General features: G+C 35.6%; 2 protein-coding genes across 2 annotated transcripts; one reads left to right on the top strand and one right to left on the bottom strand.

The window, feature by feature from the left end:
* The first annotated feature begins 408 nt into the window (after positions 1 to 408).
* LOC149911111 (uncharacterized) lies at positions 409 to 19,769 on the top strand. Its single transcript, XM_090102937.1, has 6 exons — positions 409 to 455; positions 7,524 to 15,315; positions 15,615 to 15,967; positions 16,084 to 16,428; positions 16,503 to 16,808; positions 19,012 to 19,769. Exons 2-6 carry the CDS (start codon positions 7,526 to 7,528, stop codon positions 19,698 to 19,700), a joined length of 9,483 nt encoding a protein of 3,160 aa, XP_089959063.1. The 5' UTR covers positions 409 to 455; positions 7,524 to 7,525; the 3' UTR covers positions 19,701 to 19,769.
* On the bottom strand, positions 3,128 to 4,174 carry LOC149911112 (uncharacterized). The gene is made up of 3 exons (XM_090119361.1): positions 3,966 to 4,174; positions 3,709 to 3,885; positions 3,128 to 3,257 (listed from the first exon to the last, which is right to left on the bottom strand). The coding sequence occupies exons 1-3, from the start codon at positions 4,172 to 4,174 to the stop codon at positions 3,128 to 3,130; spliced, it is 516 nt and encodes a 171-aa protein (XP_089975487.1).
* Positions 19,770 to 19,981: the final 212 nt, after the last annotated feature.

Raw genomic sequence — 19,981 nt, 5'->3', positions numbered from 1 at the left:
TCCAAATTTGAATTATAAATTTTATTTTCTTGCTATTTTAAACCAATAAGTTATGTAAAAAAGAGTTAAGCTTATAAATTAATCTAATTTTATAAAATTGTGGCTAGAGGTGGCTAGAGGTGGCTAGCCACATTTTTATAGTATTAGATTAATTATTTGATTTATCTAATATTATAAAAATGTGAAGATTACTAGGAAAGGTCCACCAGTGGACAACAAAAGGCTGATGATTATGATTATAAAAATTGAAAATGTTGATTCTTTTCTTTTTTATAATCCGCCTTTCCCAACTTTTTCCAAAAGCGGATCAATAGCGCCACCTTACCATGGGGCCCGCGGATGCCCCTAACGTCACCTAATTATGATGCGCGGACCCCTAAAAAAACTAAACCAGTTGGGAAAGGCTGCCTTAAAGTAACTACGAGGATGGTTCTATGGAGTGAAAACGTAAGAAAGTAAGTACCACGGGCGAAGCCGGGGCGGACCGATAGTCATTTAAATACAATCCCAAAATCGATAACTAGTCGTTTGTTTTGCTAAAGTTCGAGAATTGCCATGCTTTACTGAATAAGTTAATTTTGATATTGAAATATAATATAGATAAGGAAAGTGAGAAAAAGATAAAATATTCTTCACAAATAGGTAGGTACAATATTATGTAGCCTGTAGAGTTGTCTAGTAACAAATTAATTAGCTAACGTTACAATTTCAAATACTTATAATAATATTTTTGTCTTAGATAGTCAAGTGAATAGAGGCTATTATGTTAAATATTCACCTATTTTTATAACTATACTAGCTGGTGCCCGCGAATTCGTTCGCGTGAAATAGACGTTAACAAATGGAGGATTTCAAGGTACATCTTAATCTTAATATCTTCTTATATATAAAATTCTCGTGTCACAATGTTAGTCTGCATACTCCTCCGAAACGGGTGGACCGATTCTCATGAAATTTTCTGTGCATATCGGGTAAGTCTGAGAATCGGCCAACATCTATTTTTCATATGTACCACGGGCGAAGCCGGGGCGGACCGCTAGTATATTATATAAATCTCGTGTCACAATGTTTGTCCTCAATGGACACCTAAACCACATAACCGATTATAATAAAATTCGCACACCATGTCCAGTTCGATCCAACTTGAGAGATAGGATAGTTTAAACATGTAAGTACCACGGGCAAAGCTGGGGCGGACCGCTAGTATAATATAAAAGTATGGATGCTGTAATAGGTAAGCTTGCTCAGAACTGTAAAACTACGCGATCGATTTTTTCGGTGTAACTGTACTCTGTGTAGCTGCGCTCTGAATTTCAAATCAAATGTTCCAGATCTTTGATTTTTAAAAGTCAACAGAAAATGCAAATCAGACTAAGCAACTTTTGCTAAGAGATCATTTCTACAAGTTCTAGATATGATTAATTGTTATACTGTGATGAAATGTACCTAACTAATGAATTTTATTTTATGTGTTTGAATGTAATGTAAGTAGGTATTTATTGATTTAACTGTATTTTATGTGATTTAATCATGATTTAATGTTTTGTAGCTATTTATGTGTACTATGATTTAGATTTATTATATGAATGTATTTAAAACAAATATTTTACTTACTTACTTGATATATTTACATTCAGATATTTATTAAAATTGTTGAATTGTTTGAATGAATTGTTGATAATTTAATCTTTGATGGAATGTAATGAATTTTATTTTATGTGATTGAATGTAATGTAACTAGCTATATTGATGTGATCTTAGGATGTGATATTCATCTCTACTATGATTTAGATTCAATTTATTTTATGGCATGTATTTAAAAAAAATATTATACTTGATCAAGACTTGATCTATGAATTGTGCTAATTATGTATGCGGCGGCGTGAGACGGCAGCGTGAGACGGCGGCGTGAGACGTGTTCCGCTCACGCCGCCCCATGAGGTCAGAGCTGGCGGGCTCATAGTTTGTGTTGGCCTGGAGACGGGCAGCTGCTGATGGGGTCACGGAAGAATTCTACCCATACCCGTGGCCCCGTCGTTGATGCGGCTTGACGGAACACAGTGGGGTTTTGGTCGGTAGGAATCCGACATTACCCACGGCCCTTTCCCCGGAGGCCGTGGGTATCTATGCAAGATTTCCCCACTTAAAAAATAAAAAAAAGGCCTCGCCAGACGCACACAGGCCGTGGGAACGCTCAGTTCAGATCGCGACGGATGGCGACAGGCGCTTGTGGCTGCCGAGGTCTGTGAAGAAATCAGGCCGTGGGAACCCACCTTTATCCAAGCAATGGTAACTCTTGGGAAAGAAATCATGCAGACCATTTTTGTAGAGAATTATAAGGTCTAGAACTTTTTTTGAGGTTGACTTTATAAAAAACGCTGTTGTTGAAATTTGGATCTTTAACCCCGAATACCTATAGATTATAGAACCATGGGATAATTAGTGAGGACTTTTGATTTTTTTTATGGTCAAATAAGGTACCTTCCCCAAAATTTAGCTCTGTAGGAATTTCCGTTCTTTCTATACTATTTTTAGGTCTTATTTGAATGGATTACATAGTCTTGATAGGTGTTGTTGGATGAGTGTTTGAAAAATATTTGAAGAAGGGGTTTCAAGACCGTTTTTTCGATTTTTATTTTTGTGGCTTATTGAGCTTTAATTTGGCATTTTTCGTTACAGTCAAGGTCGTCCCCTCCATCAATAGAGAAATATCGATAACTTTTATTAGAATCCATTCTATAGTTTCAGCGAGATAAGTTATGAGCGTAGTCAGTGGTGTGACTTCAAATAGAGGAACAAATGAAAAAAATGAATTAATGTTTCTAAAGGTTCGTTTAATAAATAGACGAAAAAAATAAAAACGGCATTGAATATCAAAATGCATGTAAAACGCAATAAATAGTTTATTAAGTAGTCCCGAGACATGCATGGCAAGCATGGCATTCAATAACGTAGGTATATTAAAACTAGACGATCATGCGGCATGACAGTAATTTTATTATAGAAAAAAGAAGCAGTTAAGTAATCATTCAAATATACGATCATTCGTGCATGACACCATGTAACATGTCATGCTGCATTACCGTCTAGGGACTATAAGTATTATACAAAGTTAAACATCTAGGTATCAAGTTGTATCATTTTCTATTTTTCTAGAATTTTCTACAATATTTAATTTTTCGGAACCCAGAGACGACATCCAATCTGTTGCAGTTTTTTCATTGTTGAGGTACACTTTTAAATTTTTAGACAGAGTTCTGCAAATGTATAAAATGTGGTTAGACATAACTATTTGAATTTTATATTATAAGTAAGTACTTAGGTACATAGAACTTGATGTTTTGTTTTCCTTGGTTGATCATTCAGGAGATGAATGACGATAATAACGGTAGATTCGACGAATCGACTAGTCAGAAAATCAACTGCTCGAGCGGTTGGTAGCGATGGCTCGAGAAGTCAATAACCAACTGTTGACGACAGTTGACGCTGACCGCCCGTAGTACGTCGCTGCAGTGTACGGCCGCTCTAAGCCGTACCTCACGTTTAGCTTATGAAAACCATAGTCCTTAGACCACAGCCTTAGAAAAAACTTAATAGTAATAAATTTATAATAATAATTAATGCCCTGGTCTATATGTACTATAAGCTGAATACAAACAAACTCGCAGAATACTAAATCATTGTTATATAATATTTATAACAGCTTACCTTTGTATCCAGTTAAATAAATTTAATATAATGCCCGACATGTGATAGACTGTTCGTGTAAGCAGTGTTAGAAAAACCACAGTATTTGCGACAAGGAAGCACAATAGCAGAATACAATCCTTAAGGGCATGTTTCACATTCCTCTCTTTGCTGTATCGAGAAGTAAATGCACAGTGCCTTTAAAAAAATATTCGTAATTATCTAGCGTTGCATCTTCACTCTTGACTTGATTAGTAGGTGCTAATATAGAAGTTTACCTTATATTGTAGGCGACACACATATCATACACTTCTTCTAAAATCTTATTAAACATGCTCGGTTTCTTTCTTTCATAAGGATACTCGAGATTTCGTTTAGTCCGTACAAATATAATATTAGAATTGCTTGCTTCTCGAAGATATGTATTGCTCAAGATAGCACAACTACAAGAGTCCCTTTTTATTCCAACACACGAACAAGAAATCATTTTGAAAAATCAATAAGTTTCCGACCAATATTGCAAACAGATATGTGAAAATAAATATTTAAAAATAATATTAAGCCATAGCAAGCCTAGCTATAGCCTAGTTTTTCGTTACGTTTATTCTAACTTTGGGTGTCTTTAATATTTACTATTTGAGTGTTATATTTAACAATGACTAAAGAAGGACCTCAGAACTGTATATACAAAGTACTCTGTGAGAAGGACTTGAGAAGGACTAAAGATTGCTTGTAAAATCTACAATATGACATTTTATGTCAGTAAGAGATAATTATAAAAGATAATTATTTAAAAGAGAAAGAGAACAATGACATAATTATTCTTCTTTGATCTGTAACATTAAGCAAGTAACAAGACAATTTTTGTGCATTACCACTGTATTACCATTGCATTAGGTACCTATTCTGGTAAAAGACATTGGTTTTTTCTTTCAAATTTGGGTATTTCTTACATACATTTTCTATACAAAAAATATATCTCCTAAAAATATTCAAGGTAACTAACGATTAAACAAAAACAACTAATATCTACATCTAAAAATAAGAGTTATCATATTTTTTCTTGTCTAGGTCTATTTAATTATTTATATGAGTTGATAAATGATACATGCAAGAAGCTTATATCTAATACACTGGAGATTGCACTATGACCATTAACTTGTAACAAGAAAACATGACCTTGAATGACGCCTGTATGTTTTTTTATCCCTTTCACACCAACTTGCCAAGGTGTGAAAGGGATAAAAAAATGTTGTGTGGTTTTATGAAACCACGGTAAAATTGAAACTTAAGCACAAAATTATCGTATTTGTACGATAATAATTAATAATTATCGTACGGTTCCGAACACTGCTTTATACCTACTCGGCAGCCGACCGTCACGCGACATGCGCTACGACCAAAAAGTTTGAGACGATGTAATAAAAGTTTCACTTTAAATGAGCTTTAAATACATAGTTAGGTACAGGCGTCATTCAACGACATATTTTCTTGTTACAAGTTAATGTTCATACTGAAATCTCCAGTGTATTAGATATAAGCTTCTTGGATACATGTCACGATAATATTCTTACAACAAATAAGTTTTTATGAAACGTAGTGTAATGTGCTGGCCAACTGTCTGTCACTATCAGACTCTTTGAATTATTTAGTATGTATTGTTTGTCAAAGTAAATTTTATTTAACTATTTATTTGTAACTTTTTTACTCCTATGTAAAATAGACCTTAAAATCATCATAAAAAAATGTAAATTAATGTTTACCACGGACGCATAAAATAAAATATGTAAAAGTTTAAGATAATATGAATTTATAATTTATAGCGATGTTGTAATTGGTAAAGGTTGGTTAAAATCTTCCCTTATTTCTAAATATATATATATACAGATAACAGGGTGTAATCGTTAAGTGTGCACAGGCGATTATTCCGTAACTATTGCAGATATCAAAAATCTTTAAAATGATATCGAAAGTACATAACCTAATGAGTAAAATAGCAGAAATTGTGGATTGGTAAAAAACGTGGACAGACAGACAGTTATTGCCGCATTTAGCTGTTTTCTAATATTTAATTTCTTTTCTTATTTTTGTCTGTACTGCCTGTCATCTTCACGCCTAAATATAAATTTTACGCCTTCACGATAAATTTGGTAATGATTCATAGGCATAAGACAGGTTTTATACCTATGCCGCTCTCGAAGTCGAACTACCACGATTGAAATTAATAGTGAAATGCCATAAATATATAAAAATTGGGAATAGGGCAGACACACGCACACACAGCACGTACGCAATTATCCACTATTTCTGGGAAATCCTGTACTCATATTTACATTAAATTATATTTTTAAGTATATATATTTTAAGGACTAGGTTTTTTAAGTATATATATAATAAGCACATCAGTGATATTCTTATTATGCAGTACAAATTTAGCTTTGTCTGAACTAATATTATACATAGGATTTACATATTTGAGTTTTTATTAGTTGTTACTCACGATTTTTAGCTAAAACCAACTCATCCGATTTTTTTAATATTTTATAATTGAAACGCTTCCTTTTGTTAAATTATACCAACTATACCAACCAGTTGTTTAGCTTATAGTAACAGTAACCTGTTACTATAAGCTAAACAACTGTTGTCGATTGCGTAGGTACCTATAGGTACGCTAAGGGCTCTTTCAATTTATGCGTTTCGTATCGGACCGCTACAGTGCCGAAGCGGTGCGTTTGTCGTACGGCACACGGCCGGTCGTTTGTTTTCATACAAAATGCACGGTGCGGCAACAGCGCGGCGTCCGTACCGCGAACGCTCGACAGCAGGACGGAAACGTCGCAAGTCCCATGGGGATGTCGGAAATGCAATAAAGTATCGATATATATCGTATCGATGTTTTTTGTAAAAAAATCGCTTTTGATATTTTTATAAAAAAATATCGATATATCAGTATGATTTGACAGAGAATATTCGTGCTCTAAAAAATTAATTTTTTGGTCTAATCTAATTCAATCATCTTACATTTCTACGGGTACTCAAGTACAGAAATACGGGCGTCTTGAGGTTATAATATATAAGTCAGTCGTGGTAATAATACGGACGGGCAGTTGAAATTGAAATTGACTAACAGAGTTGCCAACTTAAAAACCAAACTTTTCAATAAGAGCACTATATGTTTCTTCGTCAGAGTCCATGGCTTAACTGGTGTCAAATAAATTTAAAACAGCACTAGCATACAAACGCACGGCAGTCAGATACGCTTTCAATTTAAGCGTTTGGTAACGGACTGCTACCGTACTGCAACGGCACGGCAGCGGGTTATAACTAGCGGCACGGAAAACGTGCGGCAGCGGTCCAATACGAAACGCATAAATTGAAAGAGCCCTAATAGTTTTATGGTTATTATGCATTGAGATAATATTAATAAGGAGACGACACCGCCTACATCACTTATGTTCCACTCAACATACGTCATGTGACGTATGTTGAGCGGTATTTTTTAATGGTTTTAAAGTGAAACGCATCAAACATGCCTTCGTGTGTGTTATGATATTGCACAAATAATACAAATAATAAGGAAAAGTGCAAAGGAATAACTTTCATCGTTAAGTACCTAACTAGATAATAATTTTTAAAACCTAGTTAGAGCAAAAAAATGGCGCACAGATTTTGTTCGTGGTGTCTCCTCCATACGTAGTAATATTATCTCAATGTTATTATGTACAAAAATTAGCATACCTTTTTAAGAAAATAAATTAAAATATATTTTAAACTAATTAGTCCTTAGTTCTTAAGAGACATATTTAATTTTTAAAAATAATTGTCTTTTCTTGCAGCGATGGCGGATGACAAAGAATTAATATATCTTATGTATTCCAAACGCAACAAGACATCAGAAACACAAACGTCACAGTTAAGCAATTTAAATACGTATATTAGATCAGATGATTTTGCCAATAAATCAACAGAGCGGCGTAATTTAAAATTTATGGATAGAATAGAACATGGGAAACAAAGTTGCTTTAATAATATAAGCTTAGTATTGCAAAAGAAGAAAAAACATCGCTATAAAAACGTTATATTTGATTCACTAAACAATTCAAAAAAACACAAACATTTAGTCAAGCCAAATAGTTCACCTTTGCTATGTTGCAAAAATTATTATACTAATTCCATAATTTACTATGAAAATTTTCGCCATAATCAATTTACACCTGGATCCACTTACAAATCGTATAATAATTTGACAGCATCCAGACATTTATTTTCTAAAACACGAAATACTTCTTGTGAAGTATATCGATGTCAGTTTAGTACACAAGAAGAAAGTTGTTGTTGTTCTTGTAATTCTGATGCAATGTTTGAAGTTATGAAGAGTCTTTATGACTGTTACAAAAAAAAGAATTGTGATCACTGTAACTGTATACTTTGCGGCCATCTACCAAGAGAGGAAAGGCGATTGGGTGAATTACGTAAGACAGGTGTTGACTTATCTGCAATCTCCAAGGGAAAAGGAAAGAAGAAGAAAAAAGTAACAAGTAAGGAGATGTTAGCCATGTTAGAAGGTAAAACTCAAGCGGAAAAAGAGAAAACGTTAAAGGAACTGGTAAAAGCTGGTGTGGATTTACCTGAACCACGAACGCAGTCAGAAGAAGCACTCATGGCAAAAGTTAGAACTGAATTAGGTTTACCTGCTGAACCGTCAGCAAGAAAAATACCATCCGAAAAGCTACGTAAAGCTAAAGAACTAGGTTTATTAACACCTTTGGAAGGCAAATCTGCGGAACAAAAAGAAAAAATTTTAAAAGGGCTAGTCATGAACGGTGTTCCTTTGCCGAAAGGAAAATCAGAATCGGAACGTAAATTAATTGACAAAGTACGGGCTGATATGGGTTTGCCCCCAGAGCCAAAAACTACGGCAGAAAAAAGAAATTTCAAAAAAGCTATGGATGCAGGGATCGTAACACCACTGGAAGGAAAAACTCGATCACAAAAAGAAAAAATTTTGAAACAACAAGCAGAAATGGGTATCCCTCTTCCAGAAGGTCGTACAGCATCTGAAAAATCCCTAATTGCTAAAATTAAACAAACAGTACGACCACCTTCCGAATCTAAAGTTCCGTCTGAAAAAATGAAAAAAGCAAAAGCTGCAGGACTACTGACGCCCTTAAAAGGTAAAACTCCAGCACAGAAAGAAAAAATTCTAAAGGGGTTGGCTATGAATGGAATCCCTTTTCCAGCAGCAAAAACTGAGTCTGACCAAAAAATTATGGATAAAGTACGAAAAGATATAGGGTTGCCACCAGAACCCAGAACATCTTCAGAAAAAAATAACTACAAGAAAGCACTAGCTGCAGGTATTATAACACCACTAGAAGGAAAATCTGGACCACAAAAAGAAGCAATATTAAAAAAGCAGGCTGAAATGGGAATTCCTCTACCAGAGGGTCGCACACCATCTGAAAAGGCGTTGATTGCAAAAATTCTACAAACAGTCAAGCCGCCGTCTGAATATAAGGTGCCGTCAGAAAAAATGAAAAAAGCCAAAGCAGCAGGTCTTTTAACACCCTTAGAAGGAAAGACGCCGGAACAGAAAGAAAAAATTCTAAGAGGATTGGTGATGAATGGAATACCACTCCCAACAGCAAAGACTGAGTCCGATCGGCAGATAGCCAATAAAGTAAGAAGAGATCTGGGATTACCACCAGAACCCGCAACGTCATCAGAAAAGAATAATTACAAAAAAGCACTAGCTGCAGGAATTATAACACCACTTGAAGGAAAATCTGCTCCACAAAAAGAAGAAATATTAAGAAAACAGGCTGCGATGGGACTGCCTCTTCCAGAGGGACGTACACCCTCTGAAAAAGCTTTAATTGCAAAAATACAACAAACAGTTCGCCCAGTCTCTGAATATAAGGTTCCGTCTGAAAAGTTAAGAAAAGCTAAAGCAGCAGGTTTATTGACACCCCTTAAAGGCAAGACACAGGAACAAAAGGAAAACATTCTTAGAGGATTAGCTATGAACGGTATACCTCTCCCAGAAGCAAAAACTGATTCAGACCGGAAGATAGTCGATAAAGTAAGAAGAGATCTGGGCTTACCGCCGGAACCTAGATCATCATTGGATAAAAATAATTATAAAAAAGCATTAGCTGCTGGTGTTATAACTCCATTAGAAGGAAAATCTGCTCCGCAAAAAGAAGCAATATTAAGAAAGCAGGCTGAAATGGGAATTCCTCTACCAGAGGGCCGCACACCATCTGAAAAGGCGTTAATTGCAAAAATTCAACAAACAGTCAAGCCGCCGTCTGTATATAAGGTGCCGTCAGAAAAAATGAAAAAAGCCAAAGCAGCAGGTCTTTTAACACCCTTAGAAGGAAAGACACCGGAACAGAAAGAAAAAATTCTAAGAGGATTGGTGATGAATGGAATACCACTCCCAGCAGCAAAGACTGAGTCCGATCGGCAGATAGCCAATAAAGTAAGAAGAGACCTGGGATTACCACCAGAACCCGCAACGTCATCAGAAAAGAATAATTACAAAAAAGCACTAGCTGCAGGAATTATAACACCACTTGAAGGAAAATCTGCTCCACAAAAAGAAGAAATATTAAGAAAACAGGCTGCAATGGGACTCCCTCTTCCCGAGGGTCGCACTCCATCTGAAAAGGCATTAATTGCAAAAATTAAACAAACTGTTCGACAGCCCAAAGAAAAAAAATCTGACCGTGAAATAGCTGATTTATTTACAAAACTTGAAGGTAAACCAGATAAAGAAAAACAAGAGATGTTAAAAGCTTTTGCAATGCAAGGCAAGCCATTACCAGAAGGTAGAACTCCATCAGAAAAAAAAATTATAGATAAAGTAAGACATGACTTAGGTCTACCACCGGAACCAAAATCACAAGCAGACAAAGATAAATATAAACAAGCTGTTGCCGCAGGCATCATAGTGCCATTGGAAGGAAAATCGGCGGCACAAAAAGAGAAGATTCTTAAGGCTCAAGCTGATTTGGGTCTTGAATTGCCAGAAGGGAGAACGGCGTCTGAAAAAGCTTTAATTAAAAAAATTAAAGCTGAGAAAGGGAAACGGGCAAAAGCCTTGCCTCCCGAAAAAATAAAAGAACTTGATGCCAAAACTGCAAAAGTGATGAAAGAAGGCAAAGGGCCAAGCGATGAATGCATTTGTGACATTCTAACACCAGAGTCAGAAAAAGTGTCAAGAGGCCCACAAAGAGTCACCTCAGAGAAATTGCGAAAAGCAAAAGCAGCTGGTTTACTAACACCGTTGAAAGGAAAATCAGGTAAAGAAAAGGAAAGAATATTAAAAGGCTTAGCTAAAGAAGGATTACCGTTGCCAGAACCAAAAACTGCATCTGAAAAACAATTAATAGATAAAATTAAGACTGAAATGGGAATGCCTGGTGCAGTGAAAGCTGTTCCATCAGAGAAGATGCGCAAAGCTAAAGCAGCCGGATTGCTTACACCAATACATGGAAAACCAGATACAGAAAAAGAAAAAATTCTCAGAGGCTTAGCGCAGCATGGCATTCCACTACCACAGGCACAAACAGCATCGGAAAAAAGGGTTATAGATAAAGTACGAAAAGACATAGGACTTCCTCCAGAACCAAAAACCCCATCTCTTAAGGAAAAATATCGTAACGCTCAAAATGCAGGACTAATTACGCCCCTAGAAGGTAAATCACGTGCTCAGAAAGAGAAGATTCTAGCCAAACAAGCTGAAATGGGCATACCTTTGCCCGAAGGCCGGACACAATCGGAAAAAGACATGATAAACAAAATTCGCGCAACAGTCCCAAGAAAGATCACGTCAGAAAAACTGCGTAAAGCGAAAGCAGCTGGTTTACTGACACCACTTGCGGGAAAAACACCAAAAGAAAAAGAAAAAATATTAAGAAATCTTGCAAAAGAAGGATTGCCGTTACCCGAACCCAAAACTGCGTCCGAAAAACAGCTAATAGCAAAAGTCAAAAAAGACATGGGAGTTCCACTAGAAGGAATATCATCAGAAAAATTGCGCAAAGCGAAAGCGGCTGGTCTTATAACACCATTGGAAGGAAAAAGTCCTGCCCAAAAAGAAAAGATTCTTAAAGGCAGAATCGCTGCTGGTTTGCCTTTACCCGAAGGAGTTACCCCATCGGATAAGGAAATGATAAAGAAAATTAAAGCTGAAACGGGGTATGTTACACCTTCCGTAGAAAAAAGGAGAGGTGTTTCAGAGAGAGGAATACTTACCCCTCTTAAAGGAAAAACTCCGGCAGAAAAAGAAGCAATATTAAAAAATTTAGCAAAAAAAAGTATCCCTTTACCAGAAGCCAAAACAGCATCAGAAAAAGCAATAATTGATAAAATTATTGGTGACTTGGGTAAATCAAAAGTTTTACTGGCATCCCCTGAAAAGTTAAAAGCAGCTAAAGCAGCTGGACTTCTTACACCATTGGAAGGGAAAACAGACGCACAGAAAGAAAAAATTCTAAAAGGCTTGGCATCACATGGCATTCCTCTTCCCCCAGCAAAAACCCCATCCGAAAAAAGAATTCTTGATAAAGTTCGTAAGGACTTAGGGCTACCACCAGAGCCAAAAACATCTGCTTTAAAAGATAAGTACCGCTTGGCACAAAATGCTGGGATTATTACTCCATTAGAAGGCAAATCACCATCTCAAAAGCATAAAATTTTAGCGAAACAAGCAGAAATGGGTATACCTTTACCCGAAGGTCGAACACAATCTGAAAAGGATCTTATAAATCGTATACGCCAAACAGTTCCGAGAAAAATTGCGTCTGAAAAATTACGAAAAGCAAAAGAAGCTGGCTTATTAACACCTTTACAAGGAAAATCTCCCAAAGAAAGAGAAAAAATATTAAAAGGTCTAGCTAAGGCGGGATTGCCATTGCCTGAAGGAAAAACTGCATCTGAAAAACAGTTGATAAATAAAATAAAGGCAGATATGGGTTTACCAATAGAAGAGATTCCATCAGATAAACTACGAAAAGCTATGGCTGAAGGTCTAATTACGCCACTAGAAGGAAAATCACAAGCACAGAAAGAAAAAATATTGAGGGGGCGTGCTGCTTTGGGTTTACCTTTACCTGAAGGAGTTACACCGTCTGATAAAGCTTTAATTAAAAAAGTTAAAGCAGATACAGGATATGTTACCCCAAAAAGGAAAAGAGTTAGCAAAGTGGCGTCAATGCCAAGAGGACCAGACATTACACCGGCAGAAAAAGAAAAAAATTTAAAGGACTTAGCTATGCAAGGAAAATCATTACCGGAAGCGAAAACTGCTTCCGATGTCAAAATTTTAGAGAAAGTAAAGCGTGATCTAGGTCTTCCACCAGAACCAAAATCACAAGCAGACAAAGATAAATATAAACAAGCTGTTGCCGCAGGTATCATAGTGCCATTGGAAGGAAAATCGGCGGCACAAAAAGAGAAGATTCTTAAGGCTCAAGCTGACTTGGGTCTTGAATTGGCAGAAGGGAGAACGGCGTCTGAAAAAGCTTTAATAAAAAAAATTAAAGCTGAGAAAGCGAAACGGGCAAAACCCTTGCCTCTCGAAAAAATAAAACAACTTGATGCCAAAACTGCAAAAGTAATGAAAGAAGGAAAAGGGCCAAGCGATGAATGCATTTGTAACATTCTAACACCAGAGTCAGAAAAAGTGTCAAGAGTTCCTCAAAAAGTCACCTCGGAGAAATTGCGAAAAGCAAAAGCAGCTGGTTTATTGACGCCTCTTCAAGGAAAAACACCCAAAGAGAAGGAAAAAATATTAAGAAATCTCGCTAAAGAAGGAATGCCCCTACCGGAACCTAAAACTGCGTCCGAAAAACAACTAATTGCAAAAGTCAGAAAAGATATGGGAGTGCCATTAGAAGGAATACCATCCGAGATATTTCGAAAAGCAAAAGCAGCCGGTCTTATTACACCATTGGAAGGAAAAACTCCTGCACAAAAAGAAAAGATTCTTAAGGGTAGAATTGCTGCAGGTTTGCCTTTACCCGAAGGAGTTACCCCCTTGGAAAAGGAAGTGATAAAGAAAATTAAAGCTGAAACGGGATATGTAACGCCTTTGGAAAAAATACCTTCGGAAAAATTGCGAAAAGCAAAAGCAGCTGGGCTTCTTACTCCATTACAAGGTAAACCGCAAGCAGAGAAAGAGAGAATTCTCAGAGGCTTGGCGCAACACGGTATACCTTTACCACCACCACAAACAGCTTCTGAAAAAAAGCTCCATGATAAAGTGCGTAGAGATATGGGACTGCCTCCAGAACCTAAAACACCATCTACCAAGGAAAAATATCGTAAAGCTCTGGAAACTGGATTAGTTACACCTCTCGAAGGTAAGACTCCAGCTCAAAAAGAAAAAATTTTGACTAAATTGGCTGAAATGGGTGTACCTTTACCTGAAGGTCGTACAAAGTCTGAAAAGGACCTCATAAATCGGATCAGAGCAACTACAAAAAAAGCACCATCAGAAATGAAAGCCGAAATCGGAGGAAAAACAATAAAAGCTAAAACTTCATCAGAAAAAGAAGTTCTAAGGAAAGCCAAAGCTGAAGGTTTATTGACTCCCCTGAAAGGTAAAACACCGGAGCAGAAAGAAAAAATTCTTAAGGGCTTAGCTGAAGCTGGCCTTCCAATGCCAGAAGCTAAGACAGCATCTGAGAAAGCTTTAATAGAAAAAGTTAGGACTTCACTTGGTCTTCCACTTGAACCGACCCCATCCGAGAAAAAAGGAAAGATCAAAACAAAATCTAAAAAAACTGGCGTTTCTAAAGTTAGAAAAAGTGCGATTGGTGTAGGTAAATCTAAGTTAGGAATAACGGAGGAGTTTCAGGATGTTATTAAAACCACAACATGTGATCGCGGTTGTGGTTGCGATAGAAAGAAAATAAGGTTTAAACATAGCTACGTTAAAATAAGAGTAACGTCACCAGACATATCGTCGCTGTGTCCTTGCCCTGAAGAATGTCTCCCGGGCGTAAAAGGGGGCGTTTTCACGGATAACGAAGGTATAAAAGTGACAGTTGGTCAGGTTACTGGAATACCTTCTTTTCCGTCTAAAGAATTGAAGTCAAGAGATAAACTTCACAACGAAATCATTAGTTCTCCCAAAAACACTAACTTTACAAACGATACGGCACTCGATGTATCAAGCAGATGTAAAAAAAGTGTTCATGATGTTTCTACATCATATACTGGTTCCTACATAAAAAATACAATTTATATTAACAACATCACGAAGCCGTCTTCATCTTATCACACGAAAAAAAACTACAAAGCTTTAAGTGCTTCAAGCATGAGTGATACGTTTTTATTAATTCAATCATGTTCGATCTTGTCAGATTCAGATCTCAGTGTCAGATTATCAGCTTTATTAAATGGCATCGATTCTTCGTTGCTCTTTACAACATCTTCTAATCTTAGCATACTCTCACATACTATAAGCTTAATCTCATTTTCCCTCGCCGATTGCTCATCAAATTCTAATTATTTAATTGAGACAAATAGTATTGGATCCTTTCAATCGGAAGAATGCACAACAGATGATCTGGACTATTTGCAATTTGGATATATAAGCAAAAGCGGGATAAACAGGTTTGTTGTTTCATTAAGCCATATTTTTAATAAAAAAACTTTAAAGCGATGTTTTTTATTCGTTTAATTTTTATTTATCACTAGCTGTTCCTCACGGTTTTACCCGCACTGCTTTGCTCCGATTAATTTCCGATTAAATTATACGTGATGATAGCTTTCCTCAATAAATGATAACACTGAAATAATTTTTCAAATAGGACCAGTAGTTACTGATATTAGCGAGTTCTGGCTAACAAACAAATGCTTCAGCCTTATATCTGTGTATATTTATTTATATAAAATTGTACTTTTACTTGCAGTGACATAAATCTATATCAATATTCATCAGCGTTCGGCAGCAGCATGAATGAAATCCAAAAGCAAAAATTTTCTTATCCTACGATTTTTCGAGTAGTCCAAAATATTCGCAACTATAGTGCCCCGGATAATTACACTTATACAGAGGATCCAACAAGTTTAATCGATGCAGTGGGAAAAATATTATCAGACCCTGCTTTAAGAGAATCGTCATCGTTGTACGTATTAATGCCAACATCTTCGGATGACGATGATTCTTTATATTCCATAGAGGGCCAACAAAGTTCTACTATATGTATCCAACTAACTGAAAGTTGTACGAAATGGAACAGCAAATATGAACCACAGATAAACAGTTAGTTTTAAAATTATTTATTATTATCTACACTCTTATGGAAAGATGATTGATCTCTCTCTTTTAATATGTAAATAAAAAAGATCTAAATTATACTTAACCATTTTTTTTTCTAGATTGGTGTTACAAAAAACATCGAAATTCCTGCGGGTTAAGAATAGCAGCAAAAGGCAGGAATAATCGTTCAAACGGAAAAAGATGTATTAGAAATGAATGTACAGAAAATTATAATAAACCAGACATAAATCATTATTCGGATTGCTTAGCTATTGGAAAACAAGAGATACATAGATCGATATACTATGACATTGGTACTGATACCACGGACCGGCCCTGCTGTTGTGATATCGAGAGTAATAAAGATATCGTGCTTCAAGTCTTGGACGATTCTATCAACGAACCGTCGAATATCATTTCTGATGTGGTAGCCCCATTCATTTTAAATGAGGCTCTAGCCCAAGGTACCTTCGATTTAATATAAAATATTGGGGGCACTTTATAGTTATTGTTTATTGATATTTTCGTCTTCATTTAGGCTTCAATCACGACATTACTGGATTTAAAAACTATTCAAATAAAAGAGTAAATTCTACAAGGAACGCATGTGCACATGATACACCAGTGCGTCACTGCAGGATCTGCCATCCAACTGGATCGTATCATTACACTTCAAGTGGCTGTTCACATCTACACCACAAGCAAAAACAAACAAGTAAACAATGCGAATGTGACTTCGACAAGATGATAGCAGCTATAGAGAAAATAGTAAAAGATAACGTGTCCACTGCATGCGGTACATCGCGAGATAATGTCAATGTTGAAGTTACAAAGCCAATTTTAAGTAAGTATAAGAATCATTTTATTTTTCAAACTTTTCAACAAAAACAAAATACTAAAAATATTTTTATTTTTATTAAGTACGGTCTATATTTCACATACTAATAAATAATAACACCCATCCACTCATCACATCGTGCGATAGCTCTGCTGCCATTCTACGTAGGTACCTATATATTTTGAAACAGCCAAAACTGTGACAGTTACTACAAATCTATATATGTACTAATATTATAAAGCTGAAGAGTTTGTTTGTTTGAACTCGCTAATCTGAGGAATTACTGGTCCGATTTGAAAAATTCTTTCGGTGTTAGATAGCCCATTTATGGAGGAAGGCTATAGGGTACATATCATCACCTAAGACCAACAGAAGCGGAGCCACGCGGCTGCATCCGCGGAGCGCAGCTAGTAGTAAATAAACAACGATTACTTACAAGTAATACCTATCACTACTTACATAATAAAACTAAATCGCTTCCCGCCGCGCTGTCAGTTCCTAATTCCTATGTAGATATGCACAGGATTATGTCATTAAAATTACGTAACAGTTTTAGATGAGATTTTTTAATAAATATTCAAAAATAACGTTTATAATATGAAGGTATAAAAGAAGCATAATTTTAACCGTGCGAAGCGGGGTCGGGTTATTAGTCATAACAACAAGTGGTCAATAATTATTGCACTAATTCTCTACTACCTACTGAGATAATAGTGTGTGATGAACATTCTGGTTTTGCTTACTTATAAACTTATAAAAATAGAACAAACTGTGCTTAATGTGGTACCGAATAGGGTTTCACATACATATATATAACTATAGTTGAGCCAATTTAATAGGCAACATTTGACGTCTATCAATTTTATCTTCATAGGGTGGTAACCTGCTTAAAAACATCGATTAAAGCGAATTAATCGATACGGACTTGAAACAATTGTCAATCGAACTTGAAACACATGTCAATAATTTATGATGATTTTTATTCCCAAGTAACCAATGCATTCGATTCTAGATGTCAGATTTCGATTTTTAGAGTAACGTCTCTGGTATTTATAAAGAAAAAAGGTTTATTGACACAAAATTGTAGCGACGTCAGTTCTTTAAATAAGAAAATGTTTATTATGTTTAGAATGGTTTATCCATAGAAATCTAAATAACAAGACACATAGAAGTGCTTTAATGTCATAATTCGTATGAAAACCGCTGTCGCCAAAATCAACACATTCAAACCGAAAGCTAAACAGTACACACAAGTAAACTATGCCTTTTATTGGGCAGCTTGATTTTAGTGAAAACTAACTTATCTATTAAATTAAGCTTTTGAATATGTATCCTAACGCACGAATTTACGGTTTATTTTAGAATAACATCCCTAAGTATATGAGACTTTTTGCTCCAATACGAACAAACGTGGTAATAAGAATGGTCGACTGTGTCATTCATTGTTATTTCGATTACTAAGCTATGGTGACACTCGTAATACTTGTAAATATTCTATAATTTTAAGGAAAAACGGCATTATTTCTAAAAAAAAATATTTTCCGATGAAACATTATTCCTTTATAAGTATAATTACAACTTGTGGGAGAATTTCCGCAATGGGAATTGCTGAAACACACCATGTATACACTCATACGTCTCCAGAGCAACTGAACAGTGACGAATGCACTGGTGATGTGCAAATCACCTGAGTGGCGACAAGGTCACGCACGCTTACGACTTCTAGTGTCTTGTTATTTAGATTTCTATGGGTTTATCAGTAAAATCAAATCTTAAAATTAGTTGCATCGGTCATTATTATTATAAATAGTTATGTAATCGTAATTGAAAAAAGTTAAGCAAATGTGCAGTTCTAACAAAACGAAATATCATGTTATTCTATGTCGTCGTTACTAGGTTACGTTGTTGAATTTTGTTGAACTGTCAAATGTTGCCTATTATAATGGCTCTACTATAGGTATTCATTTATTATGTCAAAAGTACTTAGTTAACTAAAATAATTAAAAATTAACAAAATTTTAAAGTTAGTTGTATAAAAAACATTCTAAACCAAAACAAAATAGACTATACATCGAATCTATTTTCAGGACATCTCAAGTGAGGCAAATTAATAACAACAAAAGTAGAGCTTTTTCTTTTGAAGTCTCTATTTAATCTTTAATAAAAAATTCAAGCTTGGTAACTAATTTCACGCACTTCATGATTTTAGAGAAAGCAAAAACACAGGAACCGCCAAAAGAGCTAAAAATCGATTGCAGCGCGTGTAACACACCCAATTTAGTAGAACCTGCAGGAGAGCTATTGTGCGTTTGTAGAGGGCAGAAAAAGAAAATTACTATTGGAAAGAAATGTCCTTGTGAAGAATATGCGGCTGCAAATGAATACAAATTGGCCGTTGCGCCAAAACCCGCACTCAAACCCGATCCCATAATATATGAAACACAATCAAATTGTAAATGTAAGAAAAGTAAAAACAGTAAGAATGTAATTTGTGAATGTCCCCAGGAACCACCTGAAGATGAAATGGAACCTTTTGCCTGGTTAGATGAAAGGCAATTAAGAAAAATGAGGTCAGATTTAACCCACGCTATGTCAGGATTCAAACTAAACAAATCGCGCAAAAATTTAGAAACTGAAATGAGTTTCCAGGAGGCCCTAGAATTTTTTGAACTTTACCAGGATGAAGTAACAGGTGCTCAGCCAGAGCAATGCTTTTGCGAAGAAAAGAAAAAGAAACATAAGAAATTAGCGGAATGTGAATGTCCACCTGTAGAAGAACCTCCCCCAGAAGAACCGCCCGAGGAGCCTTTCCGAGGTATAAAGCTTCGTATGACAGGAAAAGGCTCTATGTCAAGGGGATTGAGCGGCGTATTATGTTTTGAGCTTTTAGAACATTGATTTTGTAAAGATACTTTATATCATTTTCATTAACAAATTGATGTGTTATTTTGTATATTGTCATCCGCCTATAATATAACGAATGTAAATAAATATTTTTATCGTTGTTCATGAAATGCGTGTATTATGAAGAAATGATTGTCAAAAAATTTACCTTTTGAATAAAACCAGTGAAAGTTTTGTATATAGTTTATTTATTATAACACTGACATTAGTTATATAGTCGCCAAGTCCCGTTTCAATTTCCACATTTTCTAAATAACTACGTTTCATTGCTAACT

This window comes from Colias eurytheme, chromosome 1 (assembly GCF_061535395.1).
Source record: "Colias eurytheme isolate Ceu_HAF_F1 chromosome 1, ilColEury1 Martin Lab GWU primary, whole genome shotgun sequence".
Taxonomy (NCBI): domain Eukaryota; kingdom Metazoa; phylum Arthropoda; class Insecta; order Lepidoptera; family Pieridae; genus Colias; species Colias eurytheme.
Note: the sequence above shows the minus strand (reverse complement) of the source record. Positions and strands in the feature narration are given on the sequence as shown.

Coding starts and splice junctions, on each gene's coding strand:
- LOC149911112 (XM_090119361.1), bottom strand. CDS start 4,174: ATGATTTCTTGTTCGTGTGTTGGAATAAAAAGGGACTCTTGTAGTTGT. Junction 3,886..3,965: donor TGTGTCGCCTACAATATAAG/GTAAACTTCTAT, acceptor ATTTTTTTAAAG/GCACTGTGCATTTACTTCTC. Junction 3,258..3,708: donor TTATTTAACTGGATACAAAG/GTAAGCTGTTAT, acceptor ATACATTTGCAG/AACTCTGTCTAAAAATTTAA.
- LOC149911111 (XM_090102937.1), top strand. CDS start 7,526: ATGGCGGATGACAAAGAATTAATATATCTTATGTATTCCAAACGCAAC. Junction 16,429..16,502: donor AAATGAGGCTCTAGCCCAAG/GTACCTTCGATT, acceptor GTCTTCATTTAG/GCTTCAATCACGACATTACT. Junction 16,809..19,011: donor AGTTACAAAGCCAATTTTAA/GTAAGTATAAGA, acceptor TCATGATTTTAG/AGAAAGCAAAAACACAGGAA.